Consider the following 26,153-nt stretch of genomic DNA (forward strand, 5'->3'; position numbering starts at 1 on the left):
TTCCCATTAAAAGACATGTGAACAGTATGAAATGCAGGAGGAGGGATGACACAGCCGTCCATCTAAGTCATTTGTCCTTCCACAGAAGTTACACAGTTAATGTAGAACCACAAGCTGCCAGGAGACGGGGTCTGAATCCTGATTCCTCCAGCTGAGCTTTCAGAGATGTCCAGAGGAGATACTTCTATCACAGTGATGAAGCAGGGAGCATGTCTCTGTGTGAGGGACTCTTACAGCCTCAACTCAAAGTCCCCAGAGCCATGACTGGAGAACTCTTCTCCTGCTCGTACCCTTCTTTACACACGCACACCTATTCAGGTCTTTACAGATACTTCCGATATTTCATACGAAGCATTTTACGTCAATTAAAAGTACTTAAAATGCACTAAAAATATATTTTATTAACACCAGACACAGTAATCCCATCTTACCCATGAATTTAGTGACAGTCAACCTAGAATGGGAGCCCAGAACCTAATATTCCAACAGACCAAGATTCCAATCCTATTTAATCACTTGCTACTGTCTTTGACAGTGGACCAGTTAATCTACCACATCATCAGTTTTCTTACCTGTTAAATGAGAATGAGAAATGATTACATGTCAATGGAATGTTACAAGGATTAAATGATAATTTCATATATGTGTGTATACAATGTAACTTTTACTATAAATACCAATAGGCTTCAATTTATTTCAAAAAATACAAGCATATATGACAAAACTAACACCTGTTCTTTCTGGCAGATGGATATGTGTTTATAGTTTTCTATTTTTCTTTAAATTTTTCAAAATAAAGAGAAATTAAAATATTGATCTTATCTACTGTGAATACAGAAGCACCTATGTAAAGGCATCCCTGTGTGCAGTTAACCTTCATCAGCAGGACCACATGCTTTCACAACAGAATTTCTGGAACAATCGTTTAAAATAGAAGGCAGACTGCAGACGTAAGAATCTCAGGTCAGAGATGGATGAGACCTCCAACATCTAATCTAAACGTCTTGTTTTCCAAACTAGAAATCGGCCTAAGTGGTTCTTTAGTTACATCCAGCTGGTTAATCCCAAGTGGTCTTTAAGTACCACATTTGAGAAATTATTTTCTTGTATTTTATTTTTAAGTCCAATTTTCTGACACAATTTTACAATGGAAATTCATGCTATTTGATTTTGTTCGTTCAGCTGTATAGTTTTGTTTTGTCAGAACCCTGGCATCCTTGCCATCTTCATAATCTAAGTACACTGACTTCCAAGAACAAAGAAATTTAAATTTTAGCATACATAAAAATGAGTTAAGTTGCTCAAGAGTCTTCACCATTTGGTGTGAAACCAAAAGGTATGAAAACTATGAACTCTTACCTTTTGTAGTATGTACAGCACATGGAAAATTAAGAATTTCTTCAATTTGAAGAAATGAATCAATGTTATAATAGAAACATTATCTTAAGATGTATCTTTGGAAAATGATTCAGACTTGTATATAAAGAATTACATACTTAAGTGTCTGAATGGTATACTAATGATTATTTAAAGATTATTCTTCAAAAATTTTCACAAAAATAGTTCTAAACTGAGGGGATAATCACAATCAACTGGGCTAGCTATATGCCCACTATCAGCTAATTTCATTTACTAATAAAAATTTAAGTTACAAAAAAGTGATGAACCGAGGGCACCATCTGAAATAATTTGATGTTTTGTGGGATTGCCCTCTGTTTCCAGACAAATCAGCCTTCTGATAGCCAAAAGACTGGGAAATTTAGTAATCAGCACAGCACCCAAAATAGTTTAAAACATTAACAGATAAAACTCCAAACTTAATAGCACTAATGATGTCAAACAACTATATGAAAGAAAGACAACACCAGGCTTAATAGCTTAGAAAGTATATACAGAACTTGAACATTAAGATACAATTCAAGTCACAACTGAATTAGCAACGTCATCAGATACTCTGATATAATGAAAAAGCCTAGTTTAAAAAAAAGAAAACAAAACAATGCATGTAAACCATAAAAGATTACAAAGTATTTTAGAATACACAACAGAATTCTAACTAGGAGGTTTAAATTTTGATTCTTAAAAGGTAAATATATATTTACAATCTTTAAGTTTCACAATTTGTTATTTTTACATGATCTTTATTCTCTGGATAATTTCATAAAACAATAAAAAGCTCTTTTAACACCACGATACACAGAAAAAAAAATCAATAGGGAGGTTGGTAGAATGCACTAGCCATAGTTATTAGCTAACATACAAAAGGCCAGGGGCTTTATTCATGGACTCAAGTCACAAAACAGACTGAACAAAAACTGCAAGCCAGGAAACAGGCACTTTCCCTTCAGAGACTTCACTGCAGGGACCGAGTTTCCTTACCTGAGAAGGACTGGTTATAAATAACAGTTCTGAAGGCAGAGTTCTGGGAGGAATGGATGAGATCACCTATGGGAACTAATGAGCTCACTTACGTTTTAAGAAAAGACTGTGCAAGTTCACAGCACAGGTCACCGTGGGACGTTCCTTCAAGCTTTAAAAACCTCAACCTGTAGTCAGTCAGTCCTTAATACAATAGATGAATTTTAAAGCACAGAACCCTTAATTGGAGTGTTCAGCCCAGTTGATTATCAAAAGCTATTTATAAAATGCTTCAATACTGATGAATTAAAGCTACCAAAACTTTGTAATGATCACAAAGATTTGGCCTCCTGGGTTAAAATCCAAAGTCATTTTGCCTCTTGATAACATTGCAGAGATGTCAAATACTTCTTAATCTCTCAAACCGTGTGGCAGACCTTCTATGTTTTCTGTCTATCATAATCTCCGACCATCTTCTTGATGTGTGACAATTTGCTCTTCAACTGTTTGCAATAATTCCTCTTATTTTTGTAATCTGCAGACTAAAAAGGAAAAAAAATAAATCAGGTAAATTTAACAAAATAAAAACAAGTTGTGTTAGCTGCTAGGAAAGCAGAGGTAAATTTAAAAAAACGTAGAATAGGGGCACCTGGGTGGCTCAGTCGGTTAAGTATCTGCCTTTGGCTCAGGTCATGATCCCAGAGTCCTGGGATCAAGCCCCACATTGGGCTCCCTGCTCAGCGGGGAGTCTGCTTCTCACTCTCCCTCTGCCTGCCACACCCCCTGCTTGTGCTCTCTCTGTCAAATAAATAAATAAAATCTTAAAAAAAAAACGCAGAATATTAGTCAAAATTGTTGGGGGTTGGGGGCGCCTGGGTGGCTCAATTGGTTAAGCGACTGCCTTCGGCTCAGGTCATGATCCTGGAGTCCCGGAATCGAGTCCCACATGGGGCTCCCTGCTCGGCAGGGAGTCTGCTTCTCCCTCCAATCCTCCTCCCTCTCATGCTGTCTGTCTCTCATTCTTTCTCTCTCAAATAAATAAATAAAATCTTTAAAAAAAAAAAATTGTTGGGGGTGATGATATAGGCATCTGGCAGTTTCTCTGATCATATAGGCAGCTGATTCTTTTTGCTCAATCATACCTTCTAACCTGAGTTTTACAAAGCATATGCTAATTTCTAGTGGTTTGTAAAGTGACCCAAAACACTTACTGGCCTTTTGCTAACAGATCATCTAAAAAATCAGTAAACAGGGGTGCTTGGCCAGCTCAGTTGGTAGAGCATGTGACTCTTGGACTGTGGGTTCAAGCAACATGCTGAGTGAAGAGACAACTTAAAAATAAAATCTTTTTTTTTTTTTAAGATTTGTTTATTTGAGAGAGAGAAAGAGAGCGCACCAGCAGGGGGAGAGGCAGAGGGGGAAGCAGGTTCCCTGCTGACACAGGGCTCGATCCCAGGACCTAGAGATCATGACCTGAGCCAAAGGCAGACACTTAACCATCTTGACAGAGAGAGAGAGAGGGAGAGAGAGAGACAAGCAGGGTGAGCAACAAGCAGAGGCAGAGGGAGAAGCTGACTCCCTGTGAGCAAGGAGCCCAACGCGGGACTCAATCCCAGGACCCCGGGATCATGACCTGAGCTGAAGGGAGACACTTAACCGACTGAGCCACCCAGGCACCCCCTCAAAATAAAACCTTTAAAAAAAATCAGTAAAACAAAAACTGGTGATATTGGTTGACTTGGGAAAGAAGAAATGGATAAATGAGAATTTTACTATATACTATTTTTCTTTACTTTTTTTAATTTTTTAAAATTTTTTAAGAAATCTCTACAACAAGGGGTGCCTGGGTGGCTCAGTTGGTTAAGCATCTGCCTTCGGCTCAGGTCATGATCCTGGAGTCCCAGGATCGAGTCCCGCATTGGGCTCCCTGCTCAGGAGGGAGTCGGCTTCTCCCTTTGACCCTCCCCCCTTCTCATGCTCTCTTTCTCTCTCATTCTCTCTCTCAAATAAATAAATAAAATCTTTAAAAAAAAAAAAACAAAAACACATAATAGAAAACTTCTTCCTGAAAGAATCTTACAATCTGGGATACTTACTCCCTTAACTTGCTTCAGTCTATTGTACTCATCAGCAGCAGCCTATTAATGAGAAACACAATAGAATATGTTTAGTGGGACATTTTCTCTCTCAAAAATAACATTCTTGATGTTCTATTTTGGAGCTAAAACTGACAACAATGCCAAAAATATAGGAAATTAAAATAATGAAGTTTTTAGGTTCGTACAACTATTACAGTCAGCAAAAGGGCCTGAAGGAAGCCAGTAAAGAGAAATCTAGGACTTATTCCTCACGTTCCATTCACACGACAGGTAACTATCTGTTTTGCTGCCTCTCATCTGTCCCCATGCTGGTCCATGTGCCTTGCTGACACCAGAGATCTTCTGTAAAGCATAGCTCTCATCTGGTTACAGCCCATTATGAAACTGGTCTGAGCTCCCTAGTAACTAACTTAAATATATATGTATATGCATATGTATATCTATATGGTAAATATATTTACATATACACACAGTAATATATGTATTTGTGATATATATATTATTAAATATATGTTAACATATTATATATTATACATATATAAAATAATTTGAGCAATAAATTAGTATTGGATTATAACCCGAAGTATAAAATAGATATCCATGAGTCGATACTGTCATAAAACATAAGATAACTTCTTATCAAAGATGGTGTGTGTCTAGGTGCACTTTTGCATGAAGGGGATATTTTAACAACTAAGGCAGTTTATTTTTCTGTACCCGATTCTGTAATGTTAGTATTTTACAGAAAGAATGAACTGTGTTTATAAATAGAAAAAGTAATAGTTTTTTTTTTTTTTTTTAAATAGGAAGGGATATATGTACATAGCTATTGTTTTGTACTTCTTAACTATACTAGTACACTCTTCAATTTGGAAAGACTTTCATCCAAGACTGGATTTCAGTTATTTTTCAATGAAATCAATTTGAGAATTGCTAGCAAAATCTGAATCAGCATTAACAGAAAGGATACTAGATCTTCATAGATTAGAATAACATCATATATAATATATAATTATCAGGTTTGAACTTACCATGTACTCTTCACTTTCTTCTCTATAGTCATCCAATTCTTTATCCAGACGAGAGAGTTCTTTATTGACCTCATCAAGTTCTGCTTGTAAGCTCTTGTATTCCTGCAGGCCAGTGTCAAAATTTCTCTTGTAGAGTTGTCTTTGTTGATCTGAAGTGATAGGTGGATATTCCCTAAAAATTGAGAAAATGACTACTTATGACTCTAACAGACATAAAATCCAGTGTTTCTTCATCAAAGATAATGAAGCTGGTGGGATGTGAAGAATGACAATCTCCTGTTTTCTTTTGTTGCTTATGGAAAGAGGAAGGTGGGATGCAAATAAGTTCTCTTAAGAAGATTATACGTTAAGGGTGCCTGGGGCATCCGACTCCTGATTTTGGCTTAGGTCATGATCTTGGGGTCATGAGATCTAGCCTCTTCAGGCTCCAGGCTCAACATGGCGGCTGCTTAAGATTCTCTCCCGTTCCCTCTGCCCCGCCCCACTGCTCGCACTCTCTCTCTCTCTCAAAAAAAAAAAGAATGATTATACATTATACATCACTGCTTATGCTTTTAAAAATACTATGCGGGGGGGCGGGGCGGGCAGTGCCTGGGTGGCTCAGTCAGTTGAGTGGCTGACTCTTGGTTTCTGCTCAGGTCATGACCTCAGGGTCCTGGGATCAAGCCCTGCGTCAGCTCCATGCTCCGTGGGGAGTCAGCTTGAGATTCCCACTCTCGCTCTCACTCTACCCCTCCCCGAGGTCATGCATGCCCTGTGTCTCTCTCAAATACATACAGCTTTAAAAATAAAATACTATGCTTATATAATTTTTAGAAATAAAATTAAAAATCATTTATGAAATTTAAGGTTCAAGTCATACGAACTCATTTATTCTAAATATACACCACCACATGATAATAGAATATTTATGTTTAAAGTCTTAGAACTGGAATTCTGGAACACAGTATGTTGTCATCGTTACAGCGGCAGAGCGGCTGACCGGCAGCTGGTTGTTTACTGCTACCAACTACAGTTTTTAGATTGTTTTTTCAACTGATTGATCTTGTTTTCCTAAGCAGAAATAGCTTAAGTCCTTTGATTATAAAAGTAGACTTTAATGTACATGTACAAAAATACATGCTCATCGCACAAATAATGTGGCAATGCACTAAACTGAAAATAACCCTGAAATTCTGTATCACTTGTATCTCTCAATATACTAGCTATTCTTTACATATCACCGTGATGCTATTAACTAATGATCCACTGAGGAAATACTCCGAACTGTTTCACAGAACTAAGGAACTTCACAGCAAATGGAATTTCAATTTTTATATCTAAATTGGCCTAACATCTTCATTTTTACAAAGGGGAGAAATTAAATGATTTGCTCGAAAGAAGTAAGAATTCAGGTTTCTTAAAAGTTTTCATTTAAATCTTCCATGATTCAAGTTAAAAAGGTACTTTTTTTTTTTTAAGATTTTTTATTTATTTTTTAACAGAGAGAGAGACAGCAAGAGAGGGAACACAAGCAGGGAGAGTGGGAGAGGGAGAAGCAGGCTTCCCGCTGAGCAGGGAGCCCCATGTGGGACTCGATCCCAGGACCCTGGGATCATGACCTGAGCTGAAGGCAGACACTCAACGACTGAGCCACCCAGGCGCCCCTAAAAAAGTATTTTATAGCTAGATGGCTGAACTTGGCCAAGAACTTCTTTTTCTGAAGATTTGTTTATTTGAGAGAGAGAGAGCAAGTAAGCGTGTGGGGGAGGGAGAAAGGGAGAGAATCTCAAAGCAGACTCCCCACTGAGTGGGGAGCCCCACATGTGGCTCGATCTCATGACCTGAGCCAAAACCAAGAGTTGGAGGTTTAACCTACTGAGCTACTCAGGCATCCCTGGCCAAGAACTCCTGTGGAGAGAGGGGAAGGTGAGGTATGAGAATCCCCAGTGAGATTTCAAACTATACTATACCACTCATCACCTCCTTACCCCCTGAGAAGCAATGTTTTGATGAACCACCATTCACACCACAAATGTTTCTGATTTGTGTCCCATTTCTCAGAATACCTGGGCATCAAAGGGCTACACATCACACATGAGTACAGTTGCTAATGATGAACTGTAACTCAACCACCAACACCCAGGAACTTAACCACAACCTTGGCCAGAACACTGAATTGTTAACTTAATTGTTTATATAACTGTTTGCCAAAGTCCTCTGGATTAAACTTTTAAAAGAATCTCTGGTCTTATCATGAAACCTTAAAAGTGAATGCCAAAGAAAGCCATAGCACTGGTGTGGGAATTCTATAATCAGTAACCGGAGTTCCTCTATACTGACGTTTTATTTGTTTGGAAGACCGTTCTTGGGTGACTACTGGTGCAAGAGCACTGGTGAAGTTCATCGGTCACCCTGTGGAAGATGCTCAACATGTTTTTAGGACACAGTCACAGCCAAGCATATCCCCTCCCCGTCCATCTTTATTACCAAAGAGTACTCAGGGGAAAAAAACCTAACAAAAAAATATCTCCAGTCCTGGTTGTCAAAGAATGAAACCGCGCCACCCCGCCCCAGCAGAGCAGTCAAGCAGTCCCCAGGCCGGCCGGCCCAGGCTAGCAATCAGATCCCGTGCATACGAGGCCCCCCACTACCTGATCCAGTCATCCTCCAGCTCGTCGCACGACTCGCCACCAGTTGTGTAGTCTGTCTCGTAGTGGTCCTGCTCCCGCTTGGCCTTGCCCGCCCTGCCTCTCGTGGGGGCCTTTCTGGAAGGCGTCTCGAAGTTCCTGCCACTGCTGTAGTGAGGCTGCCTGAGGTCAGCCGCAGCTGAGGTCACCGGCAGCTCCTGCACCACTTCGGGCACCCTGACAAAAGAGCAGTCAGCGTTCGGGGATCGCGAGGCCAGGAGCGCCCTGTCAGCACAGAGGGCAGCAACAGCTCGCACGAAGAGACCTCCGACCTACGTGCGTTCACGCAAGCAGTTCACCTACTCGACACGAGGCAGATCCCCAGGCCCCTGCGTGCAGGTGAGCACCAGCTCAGACCCTCCGGAACACACCAAGTGGCTGTAAGGTTCCGATGTAAGGGGAGCCCGTTTGTAAGACCTTCTAAGTGAGACGGACCTAAGACTGCACTTTGGGAAGCCCAGGCTGATCTGGAAGAGGTGTTCACCGGACCTGTGCCAGGGACTTACTCCACAAAAGGCCGTCAGGAAAATAACAACTCAGGATTCTTTTCTACAGGTTCTTCCAGTTTCATGGAATGCGGAGTGCTGAAGAGAAATGCATGTATCTGTCTACCATCGGAAGCGGACTCTCAGAGGTAAGCATTTTTAATACTAATTTTAGACTCCTATGCATCAATTTTCTTTTCAAGATACAATCTTGGAAAACTAAAATACTCAAAATTTAAACAACTGCTATGTGACTCCTATAGCCATGTAGACTGAACGGCATGGAAGGACTACCATTAGACTTATTTTCCTAATGCAATAATTTAATATTGCATCAGATCTTTAACTGCATATGTTTCTGCCACAAGCATGAAAATGAAGCCAAACGTGGAATAAAATAGCAAGAGCTGTGGCAACTGTTAAGTACTTGTGAGTAACAGCGATGCAGAACTAAACTCTCCCTAGTAGCAGAGCTAACGGGCAAGAAGAGCACTGAAAGGAAGACAAAGAACACGCCAGGGACTTTCTCACCTCAGCCTTGCTATTCAAATCAACTATTAAAAATGTCTGAAGTTTTTGTTTTCTCATTGCTTTCAATTTACAGAAACTATAATCTTGAGCTATGTCTATGTCTTGACCTTTGTCTATTTTCTAGGTGATCCAGAACTGCTTGCTTCTCATTGTTGTCCAAGTCTTCAGATTTCTATCACACTTACTAATGTCTTATAGAAGCCTAAAGCTTTGGGATGTGTGTGCATAGTTGGCGGTGGTAAGTGGGATTCATGCCTTCTTTCTGAATGTATTCAGGTTACCGTGGCTTTGTGTGCTGTTATTTCTACATCTAAAGGAGGGAAAATGTGACTTTCTCCATGAGTCAATGAGTAACAAGTTCCTAGACACTCTGCCAAAATTGCCAGGTATTCTGCTTCTCGCTTTGGGAATGCAGTAGGTGTATTTGAGGGAATAGGAGCTATTGAAGAAGGAAGCTAAACAGCAAAAGAAATTAGAAAAAAAAACAAAACCTAAAACATTAAAAACAGGCCTCCTCCCATAATTATATTAGATACTGATATTATAAATCTTCACTTGGTCAGGCTCCCTGCTCAGCGGGGAGCCTGCTTCTCCCTCTCCATTTGCCCCTTCCCCCTGCTTGTGCTCTCTCTCCCTCTCTCTCATAAATAAATAAATAAAATCTTAAAAAAAATTAAATCTTTACTTTGGAAGTTTTCCACTTCCCACTCTACTACATACTTTGAAACACTAAGGGTAACATACTCGATACAGCATAAAACCTAAACACAAAATGCTCCATGTGTATATAAATTTAAGACTTAGGGAATATGTGTCCTGTCAATAATCTTTGAACCTACTTTTAGATACAAATTCCATTAAGTCATAATCTGCATGACCCTGAAGAGGCAACAGCTGTATGCTTCCCCTGGTTCCAACTCAGTCTTCAGGTCCCGAAGTTCACCCTTGTGTATTCTTTCTTTTCTATTCATGTTTTCTTTACACACCCTCCCTTACATGCCTTTGGTGCTCCTACCTCCCCCCAACTCTCAGTGTAGCTACTGTGCCTGTCTTCTGCCCCTGGTAGATTGCCACCTCCATGAGAACAAGGACTTGGTATTCCCAGGGCACCTAGCCAACTACTGTGTACATGGCAGGTGTTCAAGAGAATTCCTGAATTGAAAACATTCACCCTCTTTTCTGATGACATCCAGTATCCATGAGGGAAAAGAAACAAGGCATGATCAACATCAGTGTCCTGATTATCAGAACAATGTCTATTATGTACATGGTATTTTATTTTTTTATTTTTAATTTTTTTTCCAAAGAATTTATTTATTTATTTGAGAGACAGAGGGGACAGAGAAGGAGAGGGAGAAGCAGGCTCCCCACAAAGCAGAGAGCCCGATGCAGGACTCGATCCCTAGACCCTGAGATCATGACCTGAGCCAAAGTCAGATGCTTAACCGACTGAGCCACCCAGGCGCCCCTACATGGTATTTCAGAACTGTCACTATTATTGGGGGGCATATCTAAGCCTTGTCAGTCAGAGAACCCTATCTCCCTAGCCTTAGGAATGACAATGATCCAAAAAGGGCCAATCAGGAATCTTTCAATATATTTTATATGTCAGCTTTGGGAAAGAACATTCCATTTTCCAAATCCTGTGCTGGAAGGTCAATGCAGCCGGAAAATGTGGAGGGCCATCCTGCTTTCACAGAAGCTGTACTGACAATAGAGCCCACATAGCAACGGGAGTCCTAGTATCTTTCTTCTGAGTTCCTGGCTCATGCCATTCCTGAAGTGAGACCATCCCTTGGTCTAATGCGGACCAGTGAATTCCTACAACTCGTATATAGTCCTTTTTTTATTTTTTAACAGTGGTTTATTAAAACACGGGGACAGGACCGGTGGGCAGAAAGAGCTGCTGCCAACTCGTATATAGTCGTAACAGATTATCCTACTAGCCTCTTTACTGCTACCATACAAAGGTTCATTGGCACTCTAGGGTGTCGGCCTGCCTGGAAAGCTCTGTGACATGTCAACATTCATCTTTCTTGACTTATAAAGATGAATTCACCCTGGATTTGGACAAGATAGAACGGAATGTACCTAATAGGGGGTATCTCCTAAATTTAATTAGAAAAGGTGGAGAAGCAACCATTTTCAATTAAATTCTGCTATCTCCTAACCCAGTATGAATTCTAATTGCCTTGAAATTCTAAGATATAGGACATTATGATGAGCACAAAGTGACAGATGCAACTGTAATTACCATATAACTCCACTTTATAAGAGAACTTCAATAATAAACTCAACTAATAAGTAGTTATAGGCATCAAAATTGTGGATGGGGGGATGGGGATATCAATGAAGAAAGGGCACACGAGGACCTTTTGGAGTGCTTGATGTGTCTCTCGGCTGCTGTGGTGGTAGTTACCTCAGTGTTCACACGTGTGAAAAATCATCAAACTGTATGCTCAAGATTAGGACTCTATTGAATGTGTGTTATGCTTTGGGGACGAAAAATCTTAAGTGTTGAGGTACCTCACCCTTACGATGGATCTCAGACACAATGTTCCCGTTCTAATTCCTTGTCTGTTGACTATGATAGCAAGGAGAGGCGCTTGTGGGCTACTAAGCACCTTCATGAAAGCCTGAGGAGAGACAGCCTATGACTTAATGTGCATCTCTACCCCATCCAAGTGAATGTGCTCTGAATCTTCCAGGGCACACAGTACCCTGCCATGGGCAACACCTGGAAATTTCTATTATTCCCCAGAGGCTGCAAGTTCCTTCCAGCATTAGTGCATACAAATCAGGAGATAATGCCCCATCACATCCCTTAGTACCATCCCCCTCCTCCCCTTCTTCTGGATTTTGAAACTAAGCATCACATTTTCATTTCCCAGACCTTCAAAAAAGTTCTAGGGTTTAGGCTGGGAATATAAATTGGTACACCCCCTAGGGACTACAATTTGAGTATAAATATCAAAATGAAATAGGAAATTTCTTTCAGCTCAGCACTCCTGCTTTTAGTATTTTTCCTCTAGCTTACAAGTTTATACACTGCAGAGATCTGTAATAACAAAACACTGGGGAAAAGTGTGCATCAATATGGGATTAACAAATTATAGTATATCCATCTGGTGGAGTATTATGCAGCTATAAAAGATATCAGTAAACTCTTTGTATACCGATACGCACAATCTCCAAGACATATGCTAATAATGCATTTAATATGCTAGTATTTTTAAAAAGATTTATTTTTATTTATTTGAGAGAGAGAGAGGAGAGCGAGGGAGCACGAGTGGGGGGCAGAGGGAGAGGGAGAAGCAGGCTCCCCGCTGAGCACGGAGCCCAACACGGGGCTTGATCCTAGTACCCCAAGATCATGACCTGAGCCAAAGTTAGACACTTAACTGACTGAGCCACCCAGGTGCCCCTTAATATGCTATTCTTTTTGTTTGTTTGTTTTTTTGTTTTTTTTGTTTGTTTGTTTGTTTATTATTCATGAAAGTCAGAGAGAAAGAGAGAGAGAGGCAGAGGCAGAGGGAGAAGCAGGCTCCCCACCTAGCAGGTAGCCTGATGCGGGACTCGATCCCAAGACCCTGGGATCATGACCTGAGCCGAAGGTGGACGCTTAACCGTCTGAGCCACCCAGGTGCCCCTTCTTTTTTAAAGATTTTATTTATTTATTTGGTAGTGAGAGAATGATCTGACAGAGAGCGAGCACATGAGAGGGGGGAGGGTCAGAGGGAGAAGCAGACTCCACCCAGGGACTCCAGGATCATGACCTGAGCCGAAGGCAGCCGTTTAAGCCACTGAGCCACCCAGGCACCCTGCTATTTTTTTTAAAGGAAGATATAACTAATGTACATTTTGGCCGGCATATTTATTTAAAAATAATTTCTGGAAGGTTATATAAGACAAATTGGTGGGGTGCCTGGGTGGCTCAGTTGGTTAAGTGTCTGACTCTTGATCTCAGCTCAGGTTTTGATCTCAGGGTTGTGAATTCAAGCCCCGCACCTGGCTCCACGCTGGGCGTGAAGCCTACTTAAAAAAAAAAAAGAAAAAAAAGAAAGTGGTAACACTAGCTGCCTCTAGGAATAGGAACTAGGTAGCTGGGGACAAAAGCTATCACTCTGTCCCTTTTAAATTTTACATTACAAATGTACTGGCTTACTCAAGAATAACTAAGATTTTTAAATTGTTCCAAATGATTTTGTGAAAATATCTTGGTTTTCATGAAAAGAGACAGCATGTGGAATGCCATGTGACCATTCAGGCTTTATAATTAATTCAGAGGCACAGCTGGTCACAAGATGCATTATAAATATTTACTATGTATGCACGGAAGTCATGCAAATCATAGCTTTAAGACTGTGTCTCTACTTTGTACACCTCTGCCCCTAACAGCCTCAAGTGCTTTGGATTTTTGTCAAAATCCAAACAGAAGGAGAACAGAGAAAACACTCTTCCTCCAAATCATTCACAACTGAAACCAACAACAAAGTCAATTCTGAAGACCAAAACAAAATATATATTGAGGGTAAGGCAAACTGCCATCTGTTTCCAAATTCCATCCCAGGGTAATAATAAAATCTATTGTCTCAAACTGATTCCATGATTAGCTTAGCTGCTGGTGTCATCTTAAGGGGTTCCAGGTGCCCAAACTACTCAGGAGGGATTTCTATCTAAATTGGACCACTAAGGGACGCCTGGGTGGCTCAGATGGTTAAGCATCTGCCTTCGGCTCAGGTCATGATCCCAGAGTCCTGGGATGGAGCCCCACATCGGGCTCTGTGCTCAGCAGGGAGCCTGCTTCTCCCTCTCCCTCTGCCTGCCTGTCTGTCTACTTGTGATCTCTGTCAAATAAATAAATAAAATCTTTAAAAAAATAAATAAATAAATTGGACCACTAAATGGGAGGGGTGGGGGGTGAAGGAGGAAGTTGGAGATAAAACTTTGAAGCAACACAAAGTTTTCCAGCAGATACACCTTTAACTTAAAACAATCAAAGTAGTTAAAGGGAATGTTTATTTTTTATTATTTAGTCTACAAAGGAATTTGGAGTTCTAGAATTATACATAACAAGAGAGGGTGGCTGCCTGGCTCAGTCGCTGGAACATGCAACTCTTGATCTCAAAGGTTTTGAGCTTCAGCCCCACGGTGTGTGTAGAGATTACTTAAAAACAGAATCTTAAAAAAAAAAAAAAAAGAAGAAGAAGGGGCACCTGAGTGGCTCAGTTGTTAAGCATCTGCCTTTGGCTCAGGTCATGATCTCAGGGTCCTGGGATCGAGCCCCACATCAGGCTCTCTGCTCAGTGGGAAGCCTGCTTCTCCCTCTCCCAGTCCCCCTGCTTGTGTTCCTGCTCTCGCTATCTCTCTGTCAAATAAATAAATAAAATCTTTAAAAAATAAAAATAAAAAAAAAAGAAGAGTAATTTATCATCCTTAGGCAAAAATTATATCCAGTCCATAACAGTATTTCTAATACCCTTCCCTCACTAGTCATTAGGTTGAATTAGAAATAGCCTTTAGGGTAAATTAAAACCATAATGGGGATACCATTTCAATAACCATAATGGCACCTACTCTAGGCCAGAAGCTCACTGTGAGGTTATTTACACTACTTGTAAATATACACATACAGGCTTTATCAGTTTCACAGCCATCCCCCAGCAACATGAAGGGTCTCCCACAGCAAGTGAGATCGCAGAATTCCTGATTTCAAACAAAGTCTTCTCAGTCAATAAAAATGTATGTGGCTAGGGAGTGGATCAACCAGCAATCATCCCCTTCCATTAATGAAATCTAGCAGTTATAGGCAAGGAGAGACAGCCCTGCTTTGTATCAGTAACATCCTTCACTCTTACCTCAACTTCAAAACCAGCAACAGGGAAGAGAACCACTTTTTTAGAGCCAAAAATATCAATTTACCCTTTCTCCATTAAACCAGCAAGAGAAAAAAAGCACTTTCAGCTTAGAAGGGGGAAAAGATCCTACCAGCTCACAGTCCCACCCTTCTCCTCTTCCAAGCCTCCATCAACAATGCAAAAGATCAGTCTCTAGCTTTGGGAAACTGTTAAATTTATTTATTTTAAAGCAAATGGTACAACAGGAACTGATTTTCAACATACGCAAATGTTCATTTTTAAGACTCATTCTATCTGAAGGAGGAAGATGCTACTTACGGTGTTGACTTATAGGAAAACTCTGGATACGACCGCTTGTCATTCACTTTACCATTGGAAGAGTAGGCCATGGGACTGTCCACTCTCTCCACATAGTCAGAAGGTGGGGAAGGCATGTCTTGTGTGCCTGCAGACACGTTTTTAACCTAAAGAAAAAGCCCCAAGGAGACACAGTTATTACTGAGCCTGTAATTTAAAGGGGAAAGAAATGGAAGAAAAATATCACATATAAAATTACCTAATACTTACTGGGCTCATTAAATATTTTTAACCTGCCTTGTTATTGTTAGTGTTAACAATCAAATCAGTATTCCTACCAACACACAAATGATACCGTTGTTAATTTAACAAGTCCAGAATTACAAAGAAGGGGAAAAAAAATCCCAATTACCTGACTCTCATCCTGATGTGACCAGGCAGAATGATTATCCATTGCTCTATCCCATATACAAGGACTAATCTCATTTTATCTAGGCTGGGTCTGGGTTCGGGCAAGAATTTTCATTTCTCTCTCTTTTTTTTTTTTAAGATTTTATTTATTTGACAGAGAAAGAGAGCAAGAGAGAGAACAAGCAGGGGGAGTGGCAGGCAGAGGGAGAGGGAGAAGCAGGCTTCCCGTGGAGCAGGGAGCCCGATGCGGGGCTCAATCCCAGGACCCTGGGATCATGACCTAAGCCAAAGGCAGATGCTTAACGACTGAGCCACCCAGGCGCCCCCCCCCTTTCTTTTTAAGATTTTATTTATTTGACAGAGAGCACGAGACAGCACAAAGAGAGGGAGTGGCAGAGAGACAGGGAGAGGGAGAAACAGGGTCCCCACTGAGTAGGGAGGTTGACATGGGGCTCAATCCCAGGATCCTGGAATCACGACCTGAGCCGAAGGAAGATGCTTAACCAACTGAGTCACCCAGGTGCCCCAAGAATTTTCATTTCTAACAAGTTCTAAGGTAATACTTATGCTGCTGTCTGGGCACCACACTTGGAAAACAACTAATCTAGGACAAAAGACACTGGTTCCTCTTAACCCATCCACACTAAATATGGAATGTTAAAACCACAGAAGAAATTAAGAAGCTCAAACTAACTTCTGCTATAGTTCTTTAATAAGAGATTTGTTCATTCTCCCTTAACATACATTCTCAATGGCTCTGTTCTTAACACATGAACTCAGTATCAGAAAAAAACAAATAATCTCATTTAAAATGGGCAGAGGACCTGATAGACATTTTTCCAAAGAAGACAAACAGATGGCCAACAGACACATGAAACCATAAAAAACTGATGAAAGAAACTGAAGATGACACACAAATGGAAGGATGTTTCATGCTCATGGCCTGGAAGAACCAGTATTGTTAATGTCCATACTACCCAAAGCAATCTACAGATGTAATGCAATCCCTATCAAAATACCAACAGAACTGTTCACAGAACTAGAATAATACTGAAATTTGTATGAAGGCACAGACTCCAAATAGCCAAAACAATCTTGAGAAAGAACAAAACTGGAGGTATCACAACCCCAGATTGCAAGATACACTAAAAAGCTCAAGTATTCAAAACAGTATGGCACTGGCACAAAAATTAGGCACATAGATCAATGGAACCGAATAGAGCGCGCAGAAATAAACCCACACTTAACACGGTCAATCTACAACAAAGGAGGCAAGAATATACAACCGGGAAAAGACAATCTCTTCAACAAATGGGGCTGGAAAAACTGGACAGCAATATGCCAAAGAATGAAACTGGATCACTTTCTTACACCATACACAAAAATAAACTCAAAACGGCCTAAAGACCTAACTGTGAGACCTGAAACCATAGAACGCCTAGAAGAAAACACAGGCAATAATGTCTTTGGCATCAGCTGTAGAAACGTTTTTCTAGTTATGTCTCCTGAGGCAAGGCAAACAAAAGCAAAAATAAACTACTGGGACTACCCCAAAATAAAAAACTTTTGCATAGCAAAGGAAACAATCAACAAAACAAAAAGGCAACAAACTGAATGGGAGAAGATATCTGCAAATGATACATCCAATAAGGGATTAATATCCAAAAATACATGAACTCAGCATCAATGAAAACCAAATAATCTGATTAAAACGGGCAGAGGGGGGGCACCTGGGTGGCTCAGTCGTTAAGCGTCTGCCTTCAGCTCAGGTCATGATCCCAGGGTCCTGGGATCGAGCCCCACATCGGGCTGCTTGCTTATTGGGGAGCCTGCTTCTCCCTCTCCCACTCCCCTTGCTTGTGTTCCCTCTCTCACTGTGTCTCTGTCAAATAAATAAAATCTTTAAAAAAAAATAAAAATAAAAAATAAAATGGGCAGAGGACCTGATAGACTTTTTCTCCCAAGAAGACAAACAGATGGCCGACAGACACATGAAAAGTGCTCAACATCACTCATCATCAGGGAAATGCAAATCAAAACCACAATGAGGTATCACCTTACACCTGCCAGAATGGCAAAAACGAAAAAGAAATAATAAAAAGACAAAATAACAACAATAACAACAACAAAAAAAACCCAAAAGACAAGAAATTGGTAAAGATGTGGGGAAAAAGGAACCCTCAGGCACGATTGGATAGAAGGCAAACTGGTGCAGCCACTGTGGAAAACAGTATGGAGGTTCCTCAAAAAATTAAAAACAGGCCATATGATCCAGTCATTCCTCTACTGGCTATTCGCTCAAAGAAAACAAGAACACTAATTCGAAAACATATATGCATCCCTATGTTTATTGCAGCATTATTTACAATAGCCAAGATATGGAAGCAACCCAAGTGTCCAATGACAGATGAATGGGTAAAGAAGATGTGATATATACGGAATAATATTACTCAGCCACAAAAAAGAATGAGATCTGGCCATGTGCAACAACATGAATGGACCTAGAAGGCATTATGCTAGTCATATAAGTCTATCTGAGTCAAGTAAGTCAGAGAAAGACAAATACCATATGATTTCACTCATATATGGAATTTAAGAAATAAAACAAATGAATAAAGGACAAAGAAGACAAAAACCAGACTCTTAAATACAGAGAACAAGCTTGTTTGTGGTTGCTCAAGGGGATGTGGATGGGGGGATAGGTAAAATAAAGGGGATTAAGAAGTGCAAACTTCCAGTTATAAAACAAGTCACAAAAATGAAAAGTTCAGCAAAGAAAATATAGTCAATAAGATTGTAATAATGTTGTTTGATGACAAACGGTGACTATACTTGTCATATGAGTAATGAGTAATGTACAGACTTGTGGAATCATTATGTCATACGCCTGAAACTAATATAACATTGTATGTTAATTATACTACAACTAAAAAAAATGAGTGGCAGGGTCACTGGGGAAACTACTTTGTAAAGTTCTTTTTACAGTCCAAAAAGGTGACAAGATATCATATTTAGCACAGTACTTTGATGAGCATAGTAAAAACTCAGAAGATGCTGGATTCTGAAATTAAAGCCAGCGGATCTAAACAAAGAATTTTTGTAAGTATTTGAAGGTGAAAGCAGACTCTTAATTGGATTATTTTGCTATTAAATACTTACAATTAGGTTCAGCATCAATACAGTGTATTTCCCTGCAACACCCACACTTTACGCCTTGTTTTCCATTAAGCATAGCATTAATACATGATCTACTCCTTTCCTATGATTGCAGTAACACATACCAAGATATTTATTTACCCACCACCACTTGAAGTACATAAGGTATTCTTGATTGTTTTAATAGTCCCTCAAGCCAGAAAGGAATGGGATCATTTCCTTCTGAAAGTGGAGTTTAGCTGCAACTGGGAAACCAGTGGGTGGGTTGCAAGGGAGTGTGCTTGGATGTCCCTACAGCTGGGACGCGGAGGGGTGGGAACCATTCTTGGCTCCCACTGGATTCCCTAGGACCTGACACCACTGCCGAGCTTCACAGGCAAATGCTCTGCCAAGTCAAAGGTCTATTCTTATTCTGGACACTTCATCAGAATTTAAAAAGACTTCCTTTTCTTAAAGACCCATTTAACACTTTTCCACATTTTTCCTCTTCACAACTTGAACAGAGGATGCAAAGCTCTACTGTTCTGGCAAACCCAAAATCAAAACCTTACAAAAAAGGCACCTGGCTGTCCTTGCAGACTCTTAACTGCCTGGAAGGGAACGTCCTTCCCCCTTCTTTGCCAGCTAATACTTAGTTAGGCTTCAAGTTTTGGCTCACTACCAAGTAGTGGCCGTGCCAATACCCCCGGAGGCCTTCCACACGTCTCTGCTGAGTGAGGCAGCCACCTGCCCTCCCACCTCGCTCAGCACCTGTTCACACAAACCTCCCACCGGAGCACTTAGGCACCGCCAAACAATCGTTCCCATCCAGAATAATGGCTTGCTCCTGTCACTCTAACTTCAGGGGGCAGAGGACAATTCTTAAAGCTGCCTGCTTACAATGTGCCAAACAATGAAATGACAGATCATTCGGTAGGCACAACCTTACAGGTAAATACTATTATTCCCTTTTTAGAAATGAAGAAGCTATGACTCAGGGAGCTAGACGCCTTTCCAAGCACCTACACTTAGGAAAAGGTATGTGGAATTGAACTATATGGCTCACTCAAAAGCCTCTGCTACGATCCACCACCTCTCCCTGGGCTGTCTCCTACCTCTCCCTGGGCTGTCTCCAGAGCCCAGCACGGTACCAGGCACAAATCAGGAGCCCAGAACTGGCTGCATAAAGGTGACCTCATTTATTACTGCTGTATTTCTATGCTGTGTATATCCAAACATCTTATCAAATGAGCTGCTCTGAGCAGACCTTCAGCTCTTAGAGTCAGCAGAACTGGACTAGCCTGACCCCTAACTTCACCCTCCAGCACAGGGCTCCAGTTTCTTAAACCTTTTTGATGCATATGTACAGAAAATTCCAAGGCACTGCGTGCTTTGTGCTTTGGCAGAACATATACTAAAGATAGAACAATGCAGGGAAGATTAATTATTAACATGGCCCCTGTGCAAGGATGATATGCAAATTTGATGCACTGCAGATTAAAAAAAAAAAAACCCAGCCAGACTCAAAGATGAGTAAGAATCAGGCTTTGTCCTTAAAAGGAGCTTAACAATCTCAAGGCAGAGGCAAAATATGTTTGTAAAACAAGGAGTAAGGTATTTTTTTCCTTCCTATGCTTCACTTTTCCCGAAAGAAGCTAAATTACTACTTTTCTCATAGTACCAGTGCGAAGTGCGTATAAACCTGCTGCGCCCCAGTGGGGACTGACCAGGAGTCCTCAGGCTGCGTTTCCTGGTGTGAGCAAAGGGATTTCTGAGCAGCACTGGTATTACTGACTGGGTCCCCAGCCAGCCCACAAAACTTGATGATGCAGCTCAAATTCTTGACAATAAGCGAACAAAACCCACCATTCTAATAACTGTAGTAAATTCTTAATATTCAACAGCAAATGGTGAACAGTTTTCCTCAAGTAACTTGAGAAAAGCCCTAAGGGATTAGGGTCAAAAAAAAGCAGAGTGAAAACATGAAATAAAAAACTGTCTTTAAGTACTTTTTTTTTTTAATATTTTATTTATTTATTTGACAGAGAGAGAGAGCACAAACGGGGAGCGGCAGGCAGAGGGAGAGGGAGAAGCAGGCTCCCTGCTGAGCAGGGACACCCCCCCCCATGCGGGGCTCGATCCCAGGACCTTGGGTGTAAGTACTAAGGGGAAAGAAAAGTTTGAGGGCCAGTCGTTGCCAGAGTTGCTACTCTGAAGCCCAGTGGAGCCTCGGGGCCAGGCTGGAGGGCTGACCTCGTACTCCCACCCCAGGGCCTTCAGTAGGGAGGAGACCCAAGTAAAGCAGGGGAAGGGGTGGGGAAGGGGGGAAGGACACTGCAGGCAGCAGAAATCCACACAGCGGGCCCAAGTGGCTTCCCTTAATTGGCTTCTGTTTGAGGAGGTGCTGGTCCTAGTAGCACCCCATCCCACACCCAGTCTTTGTGAAAGGGAAAAACAAGACAGCAGGAGGACGGGGACACCTGGGGGGCTCAATCAGTTACGTGTCTGCCTTCGGCTCAGGTCACGATCCCAGGGTCCTGGGATCAAGTCCCGCGTCGGGCTCCTTGCTCAGCGGGGAGTCTGCTTCTCCCTCTCCCACTCCCCCTGCTTGTGCTCACGTTCGCGCTCTCTGACAAATAAATAAAATCTTTAAAAAGAAAGAAAAAAAGGAGGGACAGACATGCTAAGAGGCTGAGGAGAAAAAGCACCTCTAACCAACTAAAGAATGACTCAGACTCACTCTTGAGACTAACTTCAAAAAGGCAAGTACTCACACAGACCACGTTTAAAAGAATACAAATAGTTAATTTAGGGTGATACATAGGAAAGTTTCACTAAGATTCATACTCCCATCAAGAAAGAACTAAAGTGTTTCTGAAATGTCAAAATGAAATACATTCAAATAAAATAATTTCAAAAGATATTCACAAGAGGTAATTATAGTGAGGACAAATTTTTATTCAAAATTTAATTATACTTGGGGCGCCCGCCTTGGGCTCAGGTCATGATCCAGAGTCCTGGGATCAAGCCCCACGTTGGACTCCATACTCAGCAGGGAATCTGCTTCTCCCTCTCCCTCTCTGCCCCTCCCCCTGCTTCTCTCTCTCTCAAATAAATAAATAAAATCTTTTTAAAAACCTCAAATTTAGGGGCACCTGGGTGGCTCAGTCAGTTAAGCGTCTGCCTTCGGCACAGTTCATGGTCCCAGGGTCCTGGGATTGAGCCCTGCATCGGGTTCCCTGGTCCGCGGGGGGCCTGCTTCTCCCTCTCCCATCCCCCTGCTTGTGTTCCCGCTCTCGCTGTGTCTCTGTCAAATAAATAAATAAAAATCTTTAAAAAAAAAAACCCTCAAATTTAATTATATTTACCAGAAGTGTTCTCATTACGCACTTGTGAAAAAATCTTGGTAACAAATAACATCTAACACTCCTTGCAGAGTTAATAAAAACATCCTATATCCCTGTGGGGCACCAAAAGGCAAACAAAAGGAGTGGCTCCAGAGCAGGTGTCCTCCCAATGCCTGTCCTCACTGCCCCTCCTCACCTGGATCCAAAGCATCTCCACTATCATGTGTGCCTATGCTAGGGCTTCTGAGCAGCCTCCCCACCCCGACTTCAAGTCAGGGACTGCACAAAAAGGTCAAGAACGTTTTAGGTCGCTTTGAAAGAAAACCTTCTCTCTCCCAAACCAAGTGTGGGGAAGAAACTTCTCTCCATGCAAATCAAGGTCATGTGGAATTAGTACAACCAAAAAAGAGCAATGACAGCCATCCCCCATTTTTCTCTTCGCCCCGTCTTCATTCCTAGTTCACACAACACAGGAAAAAATTCGGGCTACACTTGCATCCAAGTGCTGGTAGCAATGTGACAAAAGTCATCTGCCTCTAAGAACAAAAGGGAAAGTAGATTCATCTGTTTGAGTATCGTCACGTGCCTACAAAACCTGACCTTGTTTGTTGCTCACCGCTGCCTGGAGGGATGGGATTATCTCCATTTTCAGATGAGGAAATTGAGCCTTTATGGTTAAATTAATCTGCCCAAGGTCACATGGTAGAGGGAGGATTTGAACCCTGGTCCACCTGACTCCAAAGACAAACCCTTTCTGGCACAACTAACTGCCACCTAGGTCACTTAAATATGGCTTGAGGTACTCCTATTGTCTAGGTACGGACTATTCCCTGTAACAAAAGGGACCATTCTCATTGCCGTAACTCCTCACCACACCCTAACGGGATGTGACAGGGATCCATTTTGAAGAGTTTTACTTGCCTATTAGACTAATGTTGTCAGAGCCAGCTTCTGACAGAAAATTACTCTGAATTAAACGGGCTTGAAAATTAAAATGAATACGTGCTTTGTCACCAGGTGCCTCTGTTTAGATCAGAGTGTAGGAACACCTCCCTCAAAAGGGAAACAGAAAGGCTTTTCCTGCTTGGTAAGTTAAGTGGAGAAATACATCAGACATCAGAGGGAAGAGCACCATAATCTCAAAGTACCACCTCCAGTTTTCACCACCTGAGGTCCACCTTCCCTGGCACTACAAATTCTCAGAACAGTAAGTGGTCCAACTTGTTTTTCCTGTTTTCTGTTGTTTTATACTCATAGATCCTCCCTCAACAAGAACCTCAAAACTGCCTCGGAAAGTACAGTCAGATGTTTCTCCACCCTTAGTTGGTTGAAAGCAGATGCTCTCCAATGAACTAATCCCACAAATGAAGAGATGGTGGACCAGGCTTCAGCAAATCTAATTAATTTATCTTAATCAGATGGCTCCAAGGATTTAGCAAACACAAGGCCCCCTACCCAAATGCACGTTGCCCACAGGGAATTATTAACATACACCAGTAAAGGGGAATTCTGCAGCTCCCTAAGTTTCAATGAGTTGTTCGAACTTAGGGAGCGGGAGCAGTGTAGAAACCTCATGCTCAGTCTGTGATCTCATTCAAGGTCCCCTTGTTCTAGAAATGGGAGTCCTAGTGCAGACTCGTGTATCTTGTGTCAGCACACCCCCACAGGTGTGCCATAAGGCACACACACCTGTCCTCTGAGCCTGTGGTCAGTCACCATCTGGGGATCCGAATCCCCTTTAAGTTTACTACTCTGTACAACAATACCATTTTCTAAGTATGCTGTGGCGTGGAAAAGGCCTAGCCTTCCCTCAAAAGCTCTCTGGGGTCACAGTGTTACAGCTGCAGCTTGGTTCTACAGAACAATGGTTCTCAAAGCATGGTCCCCACATCGGCAACATCAACGGTACCTGAGAACTTGTTAGAACTGCACATTCTCATGCGCCATTCCTGAGAATGAGAAACCATGCGAGCTGGCCAACAAGCTGTTTTAACTAGCGCTCCACGTGATCCTGATGCTTGCTAAGGTTTGAAAACCGCTGAGCACACACTTCCTCCATGTCACAGACAACTGTCCCACTTAGACCATGGTAACTACAGTTAACATTCATTGCAGTGCTGGAAACGTAGGCATCTCTGCTTTCAGACAGCCACAAAGACACCAACTAGCTCGAGCACTTTCTGCCTCCCACCTCACCATTCATCACAACTCCCTAAACTGGCTCTCCACGATGCCCTGGCCTGTGGTGCTGGGACAGACAGGGCTTTCTGTACTCCACGCGGTCGGGTGCTAAGTCAGTAGACGAATAGGGCACTCCTACTTTTGTTCCATTTTGTTCCCTCTGAGGCCACAGATAAAAGCAAAATCTTTCCTGGGGTGAGAACCTAGGACCCCGATAGTCAGCAGCCCACAGGACTGATTGTACATTAAAGATTCTTGGCCCTGGTTGAAAATTAAAAAGCTGTTCCAGTTTCTTCAGATGTCTAATGCTGATTACCAGCGCCACCCTGTCCCAGTCACCTGCCCCACTCCCACCTGCCTCCCCACTCCCGGGTGCAGGGAGGTAACAGGCAGAGACTGCCTGCAACCTGCAGGAGAGCATTTGCTATTGTATCTCTTGTGGCAAGCTTACAAATCATGGGAAGATTAAGTTAATGAACCAACATTAAATGTATTTATATTTTGGGTACTCTTACCCAAGCTTCCTTATTCAAGCTCGTCATTGCAAACACGGACAAATTATCACTCTAGCTAAAATTTACTGTGTGTTAATAAATTATGTGCTGGTTTCGAGCTAAGCCCTTTAATCAGTACAGCATCAGCTTATCTGTAGATAAAAACCTTTATTTTCATTTACATATGAAGAATCTATCAAATGAAAAGACAAAGCCCCCTGGGGCAAGGTGATTACTTCATCAGAGTCCAAGGAAGCCAAAAGTCACCCAATGGTGATCAAAAAGGACAGGGTCCAAGATCCCTATCAGGGACCCCGTCCCTTTCTCTACGTTCAGCCAGATCATCCTCACTAGTTCCTATCCTGACAAGTAAATGCTGGAAACAATGCTACATAAATGTTGCATCACGATGTCAAAGCCTTAAAAACTTCTAGAAATGAGACTAGCTAGTTAACTAAGTTAGTCTTTAGATTTAAGTATTTCTTACTTAAAAACAGGATCTTATTTAATAAATTTCACTTACTACTTGGTAACAATGGAGAAATGAGTTGATGGCATGTTCTCTCCAAACTTAGTCTATTCTTGCTTCTGATATAAATCAAGTAGCGTAACCAGAAAAAGCGCAAATTAGGAGACATGCAGAAAATACCCGCTGAGAACTGGATATGCTGGTTTGTAGCAGAAAAGTACCTCACACATGGATAAATCTCATTTTAATTTGTTAGTTTTATTATGTAAGTACTGTTTTCCCCAATTCTACTGGCAAAGAAAACTGAGGCTCAGAGGTTTTCAGAGGAAAAACAACAGACCAAAATCTACAAGTTATAAGGCAAATACAACACTTGTCCTGCTGGTTATGAGGACAGGTTTGAGACAAACTGCCGAAGCCCTCGGCAAACCTCAGTTTCTCCTTCTACAAGAAGGGTGCCCATCCTGTCAGGACTGCAGTTAGGATAATAATAATGTATAAAGTGGTTAGCCTAAAGTGAATACTTGGGAAATGCTGGTTCCTTTCTTTTACTGTGATTTTTTTTCTTTGGCTTTGTTGCCAAAATTCAGATGTGATGCTTAAACCTGAGTCATCTTTTTTTTTTTTTTTAAGATTTTATTTATTTATTTGACAGAGTCGCCCCTTAACCCGAGTCATCTTAATGTACTACACTGGCAAGAGCACTGAGAAAGCAGTCTCAGCAAAAGCAGCCTACGCCTGACTCACCAGGTCACCACCAAGCCACCACCTTGGTAGTGTGTCCACAG

The 26,153-nt window shown here is 41.6% G+C and overlaps 1 protein-coding gene and 1 non-coding gene across 5 annotated transcripts in view; one reads left to right on the forward strand and one right to left on the reverse strand.

Moving 5' to 3' along the window:
* Window positions 1-381: 381 nt before the first annotated feature.
* OCLN (occludin) overlaps window positions 382-26,153 on the reverse strand; it is a 53,321-nt gene continuing 27,549 nt past the window's right edge. For 2 of the 4 annotated variants that reach the window (XM_078067222.1, XM_078067223.1), the window contains exons 5-9: window positions 15,350-15,495; window positions 8,122-8,382; window positions 5,489-5,660; window positions 4,455-4,496; window positions 382-2,900 (exon numbers count right to left, since the gene is read on the reverse strand). In XM_078067222.1, coding sequence (XP_077923348.1) covers window positions 2,799-2,900; window positions 4,455-4,496; window positions 5,489-5,660; window positions 8,122-8,382; window positions 15,350-15,495 — 723 coding nt within the window. In that variant the 3' untranslated portion in view covers window positions 382-2,798. The remainder of the gene's footprint in view (window positions 2,901-4,454; window positions 4,497-5,488; window positions 5,661-8,121; window positions 8,383-15,349; window positions 15,496-26,153) is intronic. The other 2 variants (XM_036072103.2, XM_078067224.1) reach the window with 2 other exon arrangements.
* Window positions 20,269-20,376, forward strand: LOC118522833 (U6 spliceosomal RNA). The gene has a single exon (XR_004910807.1). It is a non-coding gene; the product is annotated as a U6 spliceosomal RNA (small nuclear RNA).

This window comes from Halichoerus grypus, chromosome 2 (assembly GCF_964656455.1).
Source record: "Halichoerus grypus chromosome 2, mHalGry1.hap1.1, whole genome shotgun sequence".
NCBI classification, from domain to species: Eukaryota; Metazoa; Chordata; class Mammalia; order Carnivora; family Phocidae; genus Halichoerus; species Halichoerus grypus.